This window comes from Hemicordylus capensis, chromosome 1 (assembly GCF_027244095.1).
Source record: "Hemicordylus capensis ecotype Gifberg chromosome 1, rHemCap1.1.pri, whole genome shotgun sequence".
NCBI lineage: Eukaryota > Metazoa > Chordata > Lepidosauria > Squamata > Cordylidae > Hemicordylus > Hemicordylus capensis.
Window position 1 is genome coordinate 331,127,902 of NC_069657.1, and position 17,864 is coordinate 331,145,765.

Genomic DNA, 17,864 nt, shown 5'->3' on the forward strand with positions numbered 1-17,864 from the left:
AGACTGCTTTTAGCTATTAAGGAATACTATTAAAGAATACTATTAAGTTAAAAGCAATATGGATGCCTGCATAGGCAAGTCAGCCCATGAAAGAGAACTATAGCCATGTTTGAAGTATTGCCACCCTGACAACTAAAGAAGTTCACTCTAAGAATGCATATGAAACTGCCTTATATGAAGCCACAGTGTTGGACCATCTGACACCAGCTCTCCAGACAGTTTTCCTACTCAGCTACCTGAAATCCTCCTAAGGAGTGATGCCTGGATCTGAACCCAGGACTTTCTGCATGCAAAGCATGTGCTCTACCACTGAGCTACGACTGTTTCCCTGAAATTACCCAACTTACGCCAAACAGGGCAGAGGAGGGAATGTACGTGCCTGTTTACACACATCGCTTTACTAAGATAGGGCAGAGATCAACCCAGACCTTGCCGGATTTAACTCTAAAAGCAGTCTATAAACATATTGACCAATACACATTCTTCTTCTCTGCAGATGCACAAGGGATCAAGAGTACATTCTAGGAACAATTCTTTGTTTCGTGTAAGGGCTGAACTAAGAAGTTTAAGTATTTAAAAACCCTCTATCCCAAGCAAAAGTTGGGAAAGCATTTTTAGTCAAAATGTTATTTTGGAACTGTGTTTGTGGAGTAGGGGGTGGAGAACGCCCCCACATCAGTATATTGTTTTATTCCATGCTTACCAGTGCTAATCTATAAACTAGAAGTGGGAAAATGGTTGGAAAATATGGTTCTTTCCTGAAGAGCTGTTCCATACCCTGTTACTGCTAGCACATCCAAGATAGCATTTAAAGCAGGGCTGCACAATTTCAGCCCTTCTGCAGATGTTAGACTACACCACCCATCACCCCCAATTATGTGCTACTCTTGCTGGAAATTATTATTGCTGCAGTCCAAGGACAGCTGGAGGGCCAAAGTTGTGCAGCCCTGATCTATAGAATCTCGTGGTGGGCCCAGTTGACTATTTCACAGTTAAGGGAGGGTTACAGGATAACTGACACTATCTTATCAGCCTCAAGGTTACTTTTTCAGTAAAAATGTGTTAAGATTAACATTATAAATGGAAGATATTCTGCAACAGAACACATTCCTTGGTTAGTCTTTAAGTTACAAGAATGCAAGGAATGCTACTGTGCAGAAAAAGAAACTATTTCATCCTATTGAAAGGAAAGATTCCGAGATCATCAATGATGGACCCAAACAGTTTCCATGTTCATTGCCCCCGAATAGGGTGAGATTAAAAGACACTAGGAAGGAATAGCAGACGTCATCACCATCATGCTTGCAAGCTTTCAATGAGCATCCAAATGTCAGGGTTGGTCCTTCTCAGAGCACCTGTTCTTTTGGGCTGATCAAAACAAGCAAAACAATGTTCTCCTACCACAGTCAGGAGTTTGTAAAATATAAAACCAATGCTACAGTGAATAACTAAAGCATATGAAGTAGTGTGGGGAACTTCCTCTGCCCATGTAGAATGGAAGGTCAGCAACGCTCACTCTAGTGAATGGAAGGCACAGGGACCAATAAGAACAATGCAGAACTACAGCATTTTGCATGTCTGGACTGTAGAAATGAACACTTCTAACTGCAAGAATCCCATGCTGGCATATTGATTTGTGTTTAAGAACCTTGCTACATGTGGGTTTGGCATCAGCCCTTCCATCCTGTATTATAATATTAAGATGGATATTAAGGTAGCAGTCCATGCAGGGCCAAGAACAGCTGATGCTGAAGGAAACGTTTTCTTTGAAGATGTCTGAATATATTCTCTCTACACAGAAAAAGCTACCACCTCCTTCACCCTCTACTACCCAGAATGACACTATCAGCCTCAGGATTTCCAGATTACTGCTCAGGAAACATCAGCTATGGGCCTATAATAGCAGCATCCTTCCTAAAGGCACAGCAGGAAGCCACTAGGCCCCCAAAGAGAGATCTTTCCCTAACCTTACTCTTTTGGGAACGGGGCACGAGACGGGTGGAAAAGAGACGAGGCAAACATGGTGTAGACCACCATACGAGACTACTTCTGTGGGGAAGGGGTTTGGCTATTCCACATACTCAGGCAAGACGCACAGACATTTGCAAATAGGGCTAAGGGAGGCCCCCCTACCACCTGGAAGCTGCGCACACACATCCCCCATCATTCATGTTGAAGGTAACCGGCAGGCAAGTCCGAGTCGTCTTCCTCCCCAGGGAAAACCCACTGCCAGCCCCGCAAAGGCCGCCTCGTTGAGATCTCTCACCTTGACCCTGACCTCGTAGGTCGTGAAGCGGCCCCTGCCAACGCCGACCGTTTGCGGGTTGGAGATGTCGATCTCGAGGAAGTTGCTGGGGGGCCCATAGGCGTCGTTCAGGTTCTGCGGCTTGGTGATCAGGCGCCTGGTGTCGGCGATGGTCTCAGCCATTTCGCTCGCCTACCCGCCTGGTCACTTGCAGTCGGACAGCCGCAGAGACAAGCTGCCGCGGAGGGGGTGGGGTGGAGGGGAGAGGAGGCCAGGGGGGGTCGCTTGGGCGTCACAAGGCAGTAGCCCAACCCCCACCCCCTCTCGCCTTCTTATTCACGGGCGACCAGCCGACGTGACGCCCCCGCGACACGTTCCGGCCCAGCCGCCGCCCGCACCCAGGGGGGAGCCGTCCCTAGCATGCGCGCAAAGCACCACGGGGCTTGTAGTCTTCCAAGGTTCTCCGCACGCCTCCAAAAGGCGTTTCGCAGCCGTTCCTCGGAGAACTACAACTCCCATGATGCACCGGGACAGCGAGGAGGCGAGAGAAAGCGTAATTAGCGGCGGCCGCAGAATTTTCCTCCAGGGCCCGCCAGGAGCGGGAAAGGGGCGGGGTTGGAGGTGGGCGTTGTCCGTGCCAGAAGTGGCTTTGGAGATTGTGGGTGTTCGCTTGCAAATACTTCATAATTGAAAATGCATAGAAGACGCCTAAGAATAATAAGGCTCTTTTGTAGCGTATGTACTTTCTTAGAGCGTTTTGAAACCTGCCAATAAATGAGCCTTGCCCCCTTTGAGCCTCTCTCGCGCTCATGAATGACATTACTCTCTGGATAGTCATGTGGAAAGGGCTGTGGGTTGCCAGCTTCTCTCATCCGGCCACTGTAACTATGCTTTTGACAGCTCATCTGATACACCAGAGGGTGGTGCAGAAAGTAAAGTTGCATTCCCATGCAGAGTTAGGCACTAAACTGCCTATGCCTGTTGTTTAGGTTGGCCTAATGCTGCGATAGTGCTGTGTGATGTCTGGGTTGCCCTGCCAGAATCCTTGGTTTGAGTCCCCTAGTATGATACATATATGTAAACATGCTGGATTATACTTCAAAGGAGCTGCTCTAGTTCAAAGCATATGCTATGCCTATAGGAAGTCCCATGCTAATCTCTGGCATCTTATTTCAAAGAATCTGAAATACTCTTTTAGATATTTTCTGAAAGCCAAAGGCAAGCCTTAGTGCCAAAATGTATATCATGCCTGTTTTCTTGCTATGAGACATTTATTTGAAAGCCTTATTTGTCAGAATTTTGAAAAACAATGATTCAGACAGTTTTTTAAAAGTTCAATATTTTCAATAAAGTGCAATATTTACTTGGAAAACGATATTTCTGCAGTGTTTTGAAGTGTAAGGACACAGTATATTCAAATTGTCAAAAAATAAAATAAAACAAAACATTCTAGATTCCATAGGTGAAAAATAATTCATTATTTTCAAGACATTGTATTAATCTCTATATCAATCTGATGATGGATGGATGACATCTCTGTAAGAGTATATCTCAACCCCTTCTGAAGGGAAAAGGACTTATGAGATCACAGTGTCTGTGTCCTTGTGTGTCCACGTGTTTCCCTAATACCATTTTCAGGGGGTGAGCCACCATTGTGTGGACGGGTCCAAAGAATCCAGGCCCCACTCCCTGTGGAGCTGCCCCATCCATCCTAGCCACACCCTCTGCATCTGATGCAGGGGTTGTGGCCATATGCAGAAACGGGGCCACATGACCCTGATTCCAGCTTGGCTGGGAGTGTCTTTCCCTGCCTCAAAAGGCAGAGAGATGCGTTCCCAGTTTGTGAGAAGCCAAGTTCCCATGCGGCCCCATTTGTGAGAAGCTTCAGCCAGCGCTGGGTTCCCAGCCTGGCTGGGAATGTGTCTCTCTGCCTTTCGAGGCAGGGAAAGATGCTCCCAGCCATGCTGGAAACCCAGCACTGGCTGAAGCCCCTTGCAAACAGGGCCGTGCTGCCCACCCTGTTCCCACAAATGGCCATGCCTATGCAACTGACATCAGATGCAGGAGGCATGGCTAGGGTGGCTAGGGGTGCCATCAGCGAGTTGCACCCACACTGTTGCCAGCTTCCTATGTGCCTGACCATTTGCGTTTACAGTCTGATACAAACCAAATTCATAGCACATGGAAGGGAGTTCTAGGGCACCCTGATGGGGATTTTTTTTTTTTTTTGCCAATCTGCCATGCTGTTTCAAGATGGCAGGCACTCAAAGTATAGGCCATACTCCTTTTTAACCCATGTGCTTACAGTTGGATACAAACCAATTTCACAGCACATGGGAGAGGGGCCTAGAGAGAGGGAGAGGGGTCTTTTGCCAATCTGCCTTGTTTCAAGATGGCAGCAGTTCAAAAATAAGCAGCACCCCATAATAATTCAAATACTGCAGTCAGACACAAACCAAATTCACAACACATGAGAGGCGATTCTAGGTAAGAGTCACCATGTTAAAAAAGAGAGAGCAGAAAATGGACTCAATTCTCTACCATTGTTTCTAACCTATGAACCTATTTGAACCTATTTGTCAAAACCCCACATATATACACACATTTAAACCTTATATAGGAGGACACTGCAGGATTCAGAAGTTTCATTTCTGTTTTCCAACTAAAAATTGCACAATCAGCTGAATGTGCAGTACTTCTCTGAATCAGTGTTTCCTGAACTTCTGACAAATAAGATTTTCAAATAAGTGTCTCATACTCAAAATGTCAAGAATTCAAGCATGAGAGGTTTCTCCCTTATAGAGGAGGTTCTTAAATATCTTACAGATAAATCCCTGCTAGGGAAACATAACAAAGAGCAAGCCCCAACACTCCACCTGACGTAGGATGTGCCAGTTTCATATCCTGAATTCTGTTTCAGAAGCCTGTGTTTGGCCCTAGAACCCTAGAACTTGAATCATTAACATCACGCATTCATTAGGATTGTGCTCTACGCTTGCAGGCTGCCTGCCGAGAAATAGTTCTGAACATCTGGAGTGTCTTTCTTTCACCACTGAATAGTTGCAACCAATCCCTATTCATCTTGGATTGTGAGGAAGGCTTCCCAGACAATGTGTGGCTTCCAAGAAGTGATGAAAGTTGATTTTAGCTTTTGCTAGACTTCCCATGATATTGTATCTAGTACTCTAAGCTGTATGATAAAAGTGGGTAGGATATTTTGTAAAGCTGCATTATACTGCTTGTATTGATTCAACAGTGATTAAACTGAGCAAACCTTAACTAGTGAAGCTGAGTGTTAAGAGTGCACTTGTTAGTTTTTGAAGCTGTCTTGATTCTTTCCCTCTAATAATCATATTTAGTGTTTTTATTTATTTTGGGGCAACTGAGTACCTTTCTGTATGAACTTCCAGTCCAGAAGTGCACACACAAAACAAAAAAAAGTAACTTTACAAGGTCTTTAAGGAGAAGACCTTGGTTGAAGAAGCACCAACGTGTAAAGGTAAAGTGTGCCATCAAGTTGATTTCGACTCCTGGTGCCCACAGAGCCCTGTGGTTTTCTTTGGTAGAATACAGGAGGGGCTTACCATTGCCTCCTCCTGTGCAGTATGAAAAGATGCCTTTTAGCATCTTCCTATATCTCTGATGCCCGATATAGTACCAGCAGGAATTCAAACCATCAACCTTCTGCTTGTTAGTCAAGCATTTCCCCGCTGCACCACTTAAGGTGACTATTGTTGATTAAACTATTATCTCACAGTTTCCCCACTGAAAGAGTGAACTGAAGGCTTGTAGTGCTTATATGTGTGTTTATATAAGCACGCAGGTTAAACAGGTGGGAAGTAGACACATCGACAGGCAATGCTGGCCCCAAAGTAACTTTTATCCAGCATTCCACAATCCATCATGTCAGCCAGAAATGTCTTGGCCCCCACTTTGTAGGCTGGGGTGACTGCAGGTACCTGTGGGTTTTAAGATAAAGATTGAACTGATAGGCCCTTAGTCAACATTAAGGAGCTACCTATGTTTCACCTATTTTTCACCATCAATTAGCAGACTATAAAAGAACACTTTTATAGTGTTCTTATCACTTCCTGGTGATAAGACTTTATTACCAGGAAGTGGGGCAGTGAATTTGGGGGAAGGGAGACATATACACTCAGTCCTTAACCTAGCATAATAGCATAGCTCCTGATACTTGTGTACAAAAATATAGAGGAAAACAAGTTCAGATGCCTACACATATGTCCTCTGAGTTCACTGAACCAAGCAGGTATAGTATAACATACACTTCACATTCTGGTATGGCTTCAAAAACAAATCTGACCCACATTTGAAAGTCAATTGTGCCCTGCACAATGCTTCCTCTTTTTTGTTGTTGTTATAATTGTACAGCTGGATTGAGCATGCTTATACCATTCTCACAGATGTACAATTAAAAACCCGCTTTTTGCAATTGAAAAGAAGGACCTGTATTATAGAGAAGGTATATTAAAAGTACGGCAGACAAGATTGCACACATATTCTCAACAAGCCTTTTACTGTGAGAATCTTCATGGCTATATTTAGCCTGAATCTTGTCTCTTGTGAATACCCAGATACCATGATTGGAGGCATGCCCTAGGGTCATTTCAGCCCCCAGAAAGAGAAGGTACAGGAAGCAGTGTTTGCTACTTTGTTCAACACGCAATATGTAGTTTTGTTGATACTGTGTGAGAAGACAGAAGATGTTCAAAGCACACAAACGTACAGTTTTTAGCCTGCTGGATTGTGGATCAAAAGGTTAAAGAGAGGATTTATTAAGAATGAGTAGTGACAATTTAAATAAATCAGATGTTTTTGCCGAAGATTACACTGTGATTTTCTCCAATTATTCCTGACATTTCACCCATTCATATCGTGATGAGAGTTAATAATGCAAAGAGGGGAAAAAGACTCTTGTCTCCTTGTTTATTCATTGTTCTCAAGGAGCTAAGCTGTTTATAAAGAGAAGTTATTTGTTATTTAAATCACTTTTACTGAAGTTGTTTATTTCCTTGTTCGAGTTTCTAAAAATATTGCTTCTAACAATTGCAATGCCTTTTTGAGATGTCTGTTCAATTCATTTGCACTGGAATTCTTTGTTTAATGGGCCCAGGTGTTGATGTATTTAACAATCCAAAGAGAGTACAAGAAACCCATAAAATCTCATAAAAGCACAGGGAAAAGGAAACTGAGCCTTAAAACTAAGAAAAATAGTATTTCAGATCATTATTAAACTACATACACATAGGACAATGTTTTAAATGTTTTTAAGTAACTTAGGACACAATTCAGCCACTTTTAAAAAATTCTTATTTTAATTTTAATGCTTTTAACCATACAAGCAATGCTTAATTTTTGTAATTTCCAAATATAAACATTACAACAAAAATAATGGAAAAGTCACAGTTTGCAAAGTTAAGCAACTTTAAATCCCATTAATTTCAATTGATAGATTAAGCATGTGCTTAATTAACCCATTCGGATAGAAATCAATGGGACATACAACTTAACTTTAGCTGGAGCATGCTCTTTGTGGGGGTGGGCTGCTAGGTGGGGGTGGCGGGGCTCAAGCCTTCCTCCAATTTCCAATGCTCTCCCCCACCCCCCACCCCCCTGGCTTCCAGGTAGCATCAGCAATCTCTCATGCGCAAGTTCATCAGTCAATTGCACAGGACTGTCAGTCCTGTGTTGTCTTTGTAGCAGCTTAGCACATTCTTAGAAGGCACAGCTGCCTCTCAGGGCCCTTTCACTATAGAATTCTCTGACTGGAAGAAGGAGAACAAGGAGAAAAGCTAGTGGTGCTGTATGCATGCAGGTGCTCTGCCCAGAGCAATCCATCCCCTAAGGGGAATATCTTACAGTGCTCACATATAATCTCCCATTCAAATGCAAACCAGGGTGGACCCTGCTTAGGAAAGGGGGCAATTCATGCTTGCTACCACAAGACCTCTCCTTCCATGTGCCCCATGCATCTCCCGGGAAACTGAGAAGTCTACACCCCTGCTCTTAGCATGCAGCAAAAGTTTGCCATGATTGTTTAAAATGTATTTATTGCATGAAGGATATTACTTACTTGTAAAATAATACATGAGGCCATGCAAATGCTATCTGTGAAGAGTCTTAGTAAAGGAAATGTATGCACAATACTGAGCCAAAATGAACCTTTCTTTTTGTGTACTGGAATAGTTTTATCCCTGAGATTAAGGGCAATTCCAGAAACAGAAAAAACCCAACAACAAGCACTAGACTAGGATTGGGGGGGAAAACACCAATCACAAAAACTCCACTTTTCTCTGCATCCTACCAGAAACAGGAAACACACATCTAGACTAGCATGATCCTAGATGAACCTAGACTACCATTATCCTGATCCAATGCCTGTGGAACACTACCCCATCCCGGGGTAATGCATGGCCTTGTTACAAGCATTCTTTCCTCCCTGCATCAGAAAGGGACAATGCCAGGGGAGTAACAAGGCTGGAGTGGGCCCAGAGACAAAATTTTAAAATGGCCCCCTCGGTGATACATACACACACACACACACACACACACACACACACACACACACTTCACAATATATAGTCATGTGACTTGCCTCTGGGGGGCCCCTCGAGGCGTGGGGGCCCCCAGGCAGCCGGCTCCCCTTGCCTAATGGTAGTTACGCCCCTGGACAATGCACAATACACAGTCTCCAAAGAGAGAGGGGAGGGTGGAAGGAAGGAAGAAAACCTGAAGAGGCATTGCTGTAGGAAATTCATATGATTGATATAGATACAGCTCCATCTCTCCGTTTACACATTTGTAGCCAGAAGACAGCAACTTACATGAAAGCAGTCTCCAATATCTAGCCCATTGACTAGTGGTGTGTGTGTGTGTGAGAGAGAGAGAGAGAAGGTGGCTTCTTAAATTGCATATTCTGAAAATTCCATTTATGCAGAAAGGAAGAATTATATTGCTTCTGTTATTCCTAAATGTTTCTCTGCATTCAGTCCAATAGTAGTTTAGACTGTGAGTTAAATGCTTTCTTTGGTTTAATGACAACCTCCTCTTGGCTTGCGTTTCCTGCTACACAACTTCTTCCTCAGCAACAGCACAGAAGATGCACTTCTTTTGAAAGCAGCAAGTAGAATTGGATTCTGCCCCACTTCATCATTTATTCCTCTGCCTCTTCCAAAAACATAGCTCCAGAAGCCATTAAGGTAAGAGGAACAGGACAAAGCCAGATGGGGGGGAAAGCTCCCCACAAATGATTATGACAGATACTTGAGAACAGTGTTCCCTCCAAGGTGTGCACATGTGCACATGCACACAAGATTTTTTATGTCAGCTCAGTTAATTTTAGATCCCGTTCAGATTGAATCAGGAAGGTCCTACTCTGAATATATGTGCGTGCACACTGACTTGATACTGCCACTCAGAACAAAACTCATTCCGCACAGAGGTGAAAAAAATCAGACAGAAGACTGCTTGAGAAGATTACTCTTAAAATATTGTGAATAATCTAACATTTATTATCACAGCATTATGAGTAGCCATTTATCTACTGCTTTTAGGTACAAGTTGCTTCATAATCAGGCCACAGTTCACACAGCATTAAGAGCTTCTACGTAGACCGTCTGATGTTAGCATTATGTGCTCATTGAGCCAATAAAGCTCTATAGCTGCCCTACACATTTTGTAAGGCCTAGCTGTCAGGACTTAGCCATGCCCAGATTTCCTGCAGAAGTTCTAGCACCAACCAAGATACTGCAGTAACCACAGCATAGTAACCACAGCATAGGAACATAGGAAGCTGCCATATATTGAATCAGACCATTGGTCCATCTCACTCAGTATTGTCTACACAGACTGGCAGCGACTTCTCCAAGGTTGCAGGCAGGAATCTCTCTCAGCCCTATCTTGGAGAAGCCAGGGAGGGAACTTGGAACCTAGATGCTTTTCCCAGAGCGGCTCCATCCCCTGAGGGGAATATCTTACAGTGCTCACACATGTCTCTCATTCATATGCAACCAGGGCAGACCCTGCTTAGCTAAGAGGACAAATCATGCTTGGTACCACAAGAGCAGCTCTCCTCCACAGCCTTTGAGAGACAACTGGAGTTTGCCCCTCCCATGGATAGTTCCTCTTGAGGAGCCTGAGTTTTGTGGGGTGGGGGTGATCTCACCCTCCCATCTGGACCTTGACCCTATTCCAGACCCCTTCATGACCCCAAGAGCAGCAATAGCGCTGGCTCAGGGCTGAGGTCCAGAAAGGGCACAGGAACACTTGCCTAGCTGCTTAAGGTGCCCCTTCCCATGGGCCTACTTCCGGTTCTCTTTATACAATCCTCACTATGAATTTGCTGGCTCAATGAGCTCCTCTAAAGTCGGCTCCCAGATCTCTGCTTCAGTCTCTTGCTTTTGCTACTCTTTCCAGCCCTCTGCACCTGCCTGCTCTTCGGTTCCAGCCTGTTGCTCTGTCTTGTCACTCTTGTATCCCATCCTGCTCCGACTCTGTACTTGATCTCCAAACAAGAGATCCACAGCCTGTGACCAACTTTCTCCCCACTCAGGCAGTAGCCAGGTACAGCCACTAATATATCCTGGGGAGGGTTCAGCTGGCAATAGGTACAGCCACTAATATGTCTTCCTGAGGAGAGTTCAGCTGATAATAATAGACAGATGTCTAGTACATCACCAACTCAGCTGTTATTGATTCTGCAATGCACTAACATGTCCTCCAGCTGTCCCTTTTTCTAGTGCCTGTTCCTAGTAATATACTGTACCTGCCTTTTGGGGGAAATGATAGAGATTCCCTTAAAAAAAATATTCTTCAGGTATCAGCCCTTTCCCCCAAGTGTCTCAAAGCTAAACCCTGGAGGCTGGAAGTATGTAAGAGAATGCATACACTGATTCCACACATAGTCAGTGAACAGGCAATGGGGAAGTGAGATTGCACCTTTGGGCCAGACCCCACAATACTGACCCATATCCTCCAACAATAACTAATGAAAATACAGACATGCTTTTGAATATGTAGAGATGTTGCCAAGCAACTTGGGAGGCATGGAGTACAGTTCTTATTACATGCATGCCACAAAAGGAAAGCAGAAAATAAAGTACAAGCAGAGCACACTATTCCAGATTACTAAAGCAGATGAGCCAAACACAGATCCTCCAACATTTCACAGAAGAAATTATAGATACTCTTGCAACTACAGTTTTCCTACCAAGGATTACTGCCCAGCCTTCTCTCCACCATTACACACTGCTGAAGATTAGGTTCTGCCCACTCTATGCTGTGCACTGCATTGTACCTTAGTGTGGCACTGCAGTTTTCATGCAGGTGCACTACAGACATGATGCATCCACCCACTCACTTGGGGTTTTAAGTTCTAGAGACGTCTTACGTCTCTAGTACTCTTTCATCCAAACAAAACCATAAAGTGCTGCCTCTAGAACTTCTTAGTGCTCAGAGAAATGTGGCATGCATAGCAATGTCATCAAATCTGCAGCACAGTGGAAGTTCCATTCTTGCATAGTGAAACCCAGCACACCTTGAGGTTTGTGGACAAAGAACCTCTATTCTGTAATGGGGCCTAGAACATCTGAAAGTATTAAAATTGGCACAGGATCCCATCAAGGTCTGGTGAGTCCTTATTCCAATCTAGCAACAATACTTCCCCAACTGGAACTCCAACTTCTAACTACGTGTGTGTGCGAGATTTGATGCCATCTGTAATTATGCTGATGTCAGATGGATCATAATTTGTATTAGTGTTACCCTTACAACATTCTTTGGAGAGGGCCATCAGGAAAGCTGCTAAATCATATAGGAATGCTGGTCTCAGCAAAGATGCTGAGACTAGCTTGAATTATTCTTCCTGCCCTGTATATCTCAAACTAATCTCCCTCTGGACAATTTCAAGTTTGCTATCCTAAATACACTTACTTGAGAGTCAATATACTGAGGGGGATTTATTTGTGAGTAGACATGCTTAAGATTGTGCTGCAAATTCCCTTTTTAAAATTCAGCTACGCATCTGTATTATGCAAATGATACAATGTAACATAGGAACATAGGAAGCTGCCATATACTGAGTCAGACCATTGGTCTATCTAGCTCAGTATTGTCTTCACAGACTGGCAGCGGCTTCTCCAAGATTGCAGGCAGGAATCTCTCTCAGCCCTATCTTGGAGAAGCCAGGGAGGGAACTTGGAGCCTAGATGCTCTTCCCAGAGCGGCTCCATCCCCTGAGGGGAATATCTTGCAGTGCTCACACATCAAGTCTCTCATTCAGATGCAGCCAAGGCAGACCCTGCTTAGCTATGGGGACAAGTCATGCTTGCTACCACAAGACCAGCTCTCCACTACAATGTACCATTGTATCATAGGAGAGCTGGTCTTATCTATCTATTTATTTATTTATTACATTGATAAACCACCCCATCCAAAGGCTCTGGGCGGTGTACTTGGTCTTGTGCTGGCAAGCATGATTTGTCCCCTTTGCTAAGCAAGGTCTGACCTGGCTTGCATTTGAATGGGAGACTACAAGCCTATTCACATTAGCAGCCTCACCCAGGCTAGGGCAGCCAAGCTTGGACTGGGCTGCTCGTGTGCAGCACTGGGATCAAGCCTGATCCCGGCTCTGCTCTCCTGCCCAACTCGGCTTTTTTACTCCGGCCTTTAACCAGGGTTAACAGTGTGGGCACACCCTTACCCTGGCGGCGAGGTCGTGTATATGCCCAGGCTGAACAAAGCCTGAGCATACACCAAGCCGGGCGGCAAGAATGCCTGGCTGAGGGAAGATCCCTCAATGCTCCATGCTACTGGTGAAGGACTTCTCGCTCACCACTCACTGTGGCACCAATTGTGTGTCAGGCAAGCAGCAGAGCCTGGCAGGGGTTGAAGATGGGTGGGGGGGGGAGGCAGGCAAGATGGAGCAGAAGGTTCTAAGTTCCCTCCCTGGCATCTCCAGACAGGGCCAAGAGAGAGCTCCTGCCTGCAAACCTTGGAGAAGCTGCTGCCAGTTTGTGTAGACAATACTGAGCTAGATGGATCAATGGTTTGACGCAGTATAAGGCAGTTTCCTATGTTCCTCCAAAGGCACCAATTCCAAGGTACATTGATCTATTTAGGTTTGGAGTATTTATATACTGCACTGCTTTTCAATAAAAACTACACATAGCAGAACAGCTACCAGCCTGCTTCTTCATTCTGTCAGCGACCCAAATTACAATTCCTAATTAACTCAGGAATAAGCATTTAAATGACAGGAACATTAGCTTTTTACTAGCCTTTAGATCCCCACCTCCAGCCTTGTGACTACAACAGGATGTTACAAAAGTCGTTGTAAGTAACTAAACAGCTTAAGCCTGCGGTTTTATCAACTCTTACTTTGGAGTAAGTCCTATTGGACAAAGTGGGACTTAGTTCTGAGGAAATATGAAAGGATTAGGCAACACAAGACTCTGTGTGAATGCCGCCGCTACATACTTGCAAGAAGGTTTAGACTTGGGTTGTGGCAGTTGTGAAGGCAGTGCACGAGGTAACTGGAAGGTCCAGCCTTTTGTAATCAGGTGAGTATATTCATTATATGAAGCATAACGCATTCAAAAAGAGCTCTGTTTCTACGTGCGCAACTCGTTCTTCATGCTAACGTGACAGATGCGATGTGCACCTATGAACCCTCCGGGCACGAACAACATCCCCTGACTGGGTGTCTGGTTTAGCGTGACCTGAAAACAACTCGATTTCGGGCCTTTCGGGGTCAGCCGCGTGGCATGAAAACCACACTTCCCAGCATGCTTTGGCATCCGGCTTGCCCTTTCCCTCCCTGAACGGAGCAGCGCGTTGCATTCTGGAGCTCGTAGTCCTTTCGAGGGAAGCTGGCTGGGGCTCAAGGGGAAGGTGACTGGGATCGGCTGCCCTGAGGAGAGAGTTGATGCAATGGCCGTGTCAGTTGTTTCTCTTCGGTCCGGTTATTTCTGAATCAGGAGGAGGAGCGGGGGAAAGCCTCGGCAAGATGGCGGCGCCCATGTCGCCCTTGGTTACTGGGCGCTGCCTTCTAAGGGCTGCCGCTCGACGTGCTGTCCTCCTGCTCTCCAGGTGGGCTGAGGCTGGCGCCCTGCGGAAAGGTTAGTGTCCGTTGGGTCTGGGGCGGGGTGGCATCGGCCAGTGCCCCTCGCGGTGGCGGGGGTGGGGTCAGCGTTCGGAGACTGGACTGTGGGGCCCCCTTATGAAAGTGGTGGGAAAGGCCAGCCTTGTCGCCAGCGGGGTCACCTCACTCGCGTGCGGGCAGGCGGCCAAGTAGTAAAGAATGAAAGAATCAGTTTATTATGATTACAGCCATAGGCCATACAGAAAACATACAAAAATTAAAACAAGATTAAAAGCAAAATATAGTAGAGCCCCAGCAAACTTGGGTGGCTTGGTGCTGCTGCGTCGTCAACTCGGAACTAGGCTCCTTTTCTTCCTTCAGCTTGAGCAGGCAAAGCACTGAAGAGCCACCTCTCCTCGTGGGGATCTCTTAACGGCTGGACCTTGCTTCTTCTAGCTCTTAAGTTTTTCGACTAGGAAGTGGTGTCCGAATTGTTCAGGGATGGTTGTGATGTTTCAGAGTAAAGGATAGTTATTAGTATTATTACTACATTTTATACCCTAACCCCGCTCTTCCTCCAAGGAGCCCAGAGCGGTGTACGACATACTTAAGTTTCTCCTCACAACAACCCTGTGAAGTAGGTTAGGCTGAGAGATAAGTGACTGGCCCAGAGTCACCCAGCAAGTATCATGACTGAATGGGGATTGGAACTCGGGTCTCCCCGCTTCTAGTCCAGCACTCTAACCACTACGCCACACTGGTTCATCTTCATCTAAAGCAATGTACAAGGTCAGCAGAGTTCATGATGCAGTGTTGTATCTGCTGTTCTAAAGTGTGTTGTCCTCCACAGATGTGCTCTTACAGCCATTAACCTATAGCCATAAGGTGGTTGACATGATGGCCCCAGAGGATGGTTGAAAGGCATTCTAAAAATATTGTAAATTAGTAATATGTAAAAAACTTCTAAAGTTCTTGGAAATAAACTTAATTAACCACAGTAGAATTTACCTCAAAGTAATGTCTAGGAATGGGTGTATGTTTACTGGGGCAGCTTCTGTTGGAAAAGAGTACAAATGTAGACCTCTAAAATGGCTCCTCTTTGATAATCACGTTAAAACACCATAATGCTTTATACTGAGGTAGGCCTTTAGTCCATCTTGTTGTACACCGCCCAGAGCCTTTGGATGGGGTGATTTATAAATGTAATACATAAATAACTCTATCCCAGTATTGTTTGTTCTGACTAGTGGTGGCTCAGGGAGTCTCATTTTCAGCCCCACCACTACCAAAGACCCTTTTTAAATTGGAGATGGCAAGGATTGAAATTAAGGCCTTCTACATGGGTGATCCAGAGTATGTACTTTTTCTTAAGAAGTGCTTTAATTGGCCACTGGCAGACCAAGGCCTACCATCTGGCCACCTCCCAAGCAAATGCCATTCATCAGCTGTCATGGAACTTCTTGCTCTTTCTTCTGGAGTTCCTGTGTATACATCAAAAATAAGACAACCAGTCTCCAAGTTCAATTATGCTTTCTCAGTTTTTACAGGCACAGTGCCTAAAACCTGTAGCTTTCTGACAGCAGACATCCTCAACTGCTGAATTCTTTGGAATTGACTGACTATAGACCAGACTGTGGAATTCCCTTGTGTATAAGGCCCAGGCAACTGGGATTGCAGGAAGATTGTTCATGTCCTTAATCTACTGAGCTTGTGTGTGTGTGTGTGTGTGTGTGTGTGTGTGTGTGTGTGATGTGCTAATAGCACATCATAGGGTGGGGTACTAATAGGCAGCTAAAGAACTGTGAACAGGACAAACGTTACCATTAGATAATCCTCAAGGTGGCTGTAGGAGCCACAGGACCAACTGAAATGGATACCGAGGGGCTGCAGAATATGTTGCATGAAGTGATGAGGATGCCGTTTGATTATTTTGTCTGGGTGGTCAGTTTGCCTAGGGCCTGCCTTGTCTAGGGTGTCTGTTACCTTGACTTACACCTTATTACAAGAGCCATTCCAATTGGATTCCAGTGTCATTCCAATGATCTGTTAGGTTCAGTACCTGACATCTTGACCAATAAAGTGTGCACATAAGTTGCTCTTGCGCAGCTCTCCCAGTCCCCGTATGTACACACTGTTGCACAAGAGCCCCTATCAGAGCACTCCGCACACTCTGGTAGGACTTTGTAAGATCCAAAGCATGTTGCTGAAGGTCAGCAACATGTTTTTGGTCTTACACAGTGCTCTGAACTCTAAGGGCTCTGGCACAATAGTACTTGAGCAAGGGGACCGGGGGAGTTGTGCAAGAGCTCCCAATGCATCCCCGCAGTCTCTCCTGATGCACATGCTTCATAAGTCAGGATGTCCGCTATATGCCTTGGCCAAAACACAACCAAATCCAGGTACCACCAAGGATGTCGTCTGATGTTGAAGAGCATTGCTCCCACTTAAAGTTTTAAACTGTAATCCTGGGTGCACTTATATGGAAGTAAGTTAAACTGAAATCAGATACTGACTTTCAAGTAGATGTGTTTATGAAAGAAATGTTAGACACAAATCTAGATGTATGAATACAGGTGGGTGGTTGTTGTTGTTTGAAGTATATGATGCAAGTCTTAAACTCCAAGTTCCTGAAACATGGGATTCTAATTTATTGATTTTCTTTAAAGCATGGTATTAGCTACAAGTGGAGTAGAGTAATTAAAAGCAAGGAGAATTTAATTGGCAATTAAAATAATTTAACCAATTTTAATCAGCTTTTCCCTTTGAACCTCTGTTACTAGCTAACAAAAGTTACGTTCTCATTGGCTGGTTTAACCATTCAACTATATAACAGATGTGTATACATTTCTGCAAAATTATGTACTTCTACACTCCTATTTGAGATAGTATTGTTTAAATACTATCCGCCCAGAGACGTAAGTTTTGGGCGGTATAAAAATGTTTATATAGATAGATAGTGAAAATATATATACTTGACACCTAGCAGAGGAGAGGAAGAGCCCTTCTGCTTCCCCTTCAGTGCTGCTTGGGGTGGGAGACCGAGTGTGTGCTGTTGGCTCCTTCTGTTACTGCCTGCTTGCTTCTGCTTCCCCTGAGGCTGTGGTCTGCTGCCTCTGGGCAATATCTTTGGGAAGTGTATGCAGGACCGGGCCAGGGTGGGTAACTCAGCAGTTCCTAGGGTCAGCTGCCCAGCTCTGGGCCTTTATCGGAACACTGCCTGTAGTGGTGGGGTCGCCACTGAAACGGGTGCCCCTTTGGGGAAGCCACTTTGGGGGATAACAAGGGCGAGGGCCAGGCTGTTTGGCTCAGGATCCTTTGTGGGTGTGTAAAAGTGGGTGGGTATTTTAATTCGGCTTCTTTTTGAAATTCCTGGGTGAGTTGAGTTTTAAAGTATCTGGGTCCCTCTGGAGATGGGGTGTATCCACTGATCATGCGGGAGCAATTCCAATGGTGGTGAGGAATATAAGAAGTAACATTGACAGGTTAGCAGGCTGTTGCAGGGGAAGGGAGATCAGAAAC

The 17,864-nt window shown here is 45.0% G+C and overlaps 2 protein-coding genes across 5 annotated transcripts in view; one reads left to right on the top strand and one right to left on the bottom strand.

Annotated features, from left to right (window-relative positions):
• The window catches only part of SNX3 (sorting nexin 3), a 35,238-nt gene extending 32,498 nt beyond the window's left edge, over window positions 1–2,740 (bottom strand). Inside the window, exon 1 of the mRNA XM_053295904.1 lies at window positions 2,267–2,740. Within this exon, the coding sequence (XP_053151879.1) occupies window positions 2,267–2,428 (162 nt within the window). The 5' untranslated portion in view covers window positions 2,429–2,740. The remainder of the gene's footprint in view (window positions 1–2,266) is intronic.
• An 11,247-nt stretch (window positions 2,741–13,987) lies between these two features.
• The window catches only part of AFG1L (AFG1 like ATPase), a 109,845-nt gene continuing 105,968 nt past the window's right edge, over window positions 13,988–17,864 (top strand). Inside the window, exon 1 of one of the 4 annotated variants that reach the window (XM_053296118.1) lies at window positions 13,988–14,382. In XM_053296118.1, the coding sequence (XP_053152093.1) occupies window positions 14,190–14,382 (193 nt within the window). In that variant the 5' untranslated portion in view covers window positions 13,988–14,189. The remainder of the gene's footprint in view (window positions 14,383–17,864) is intronic. The other 3 variants (XM_053296286.1, XM_053296036.1, XM_053296197.1) reach the window with 3 other exon arrangements.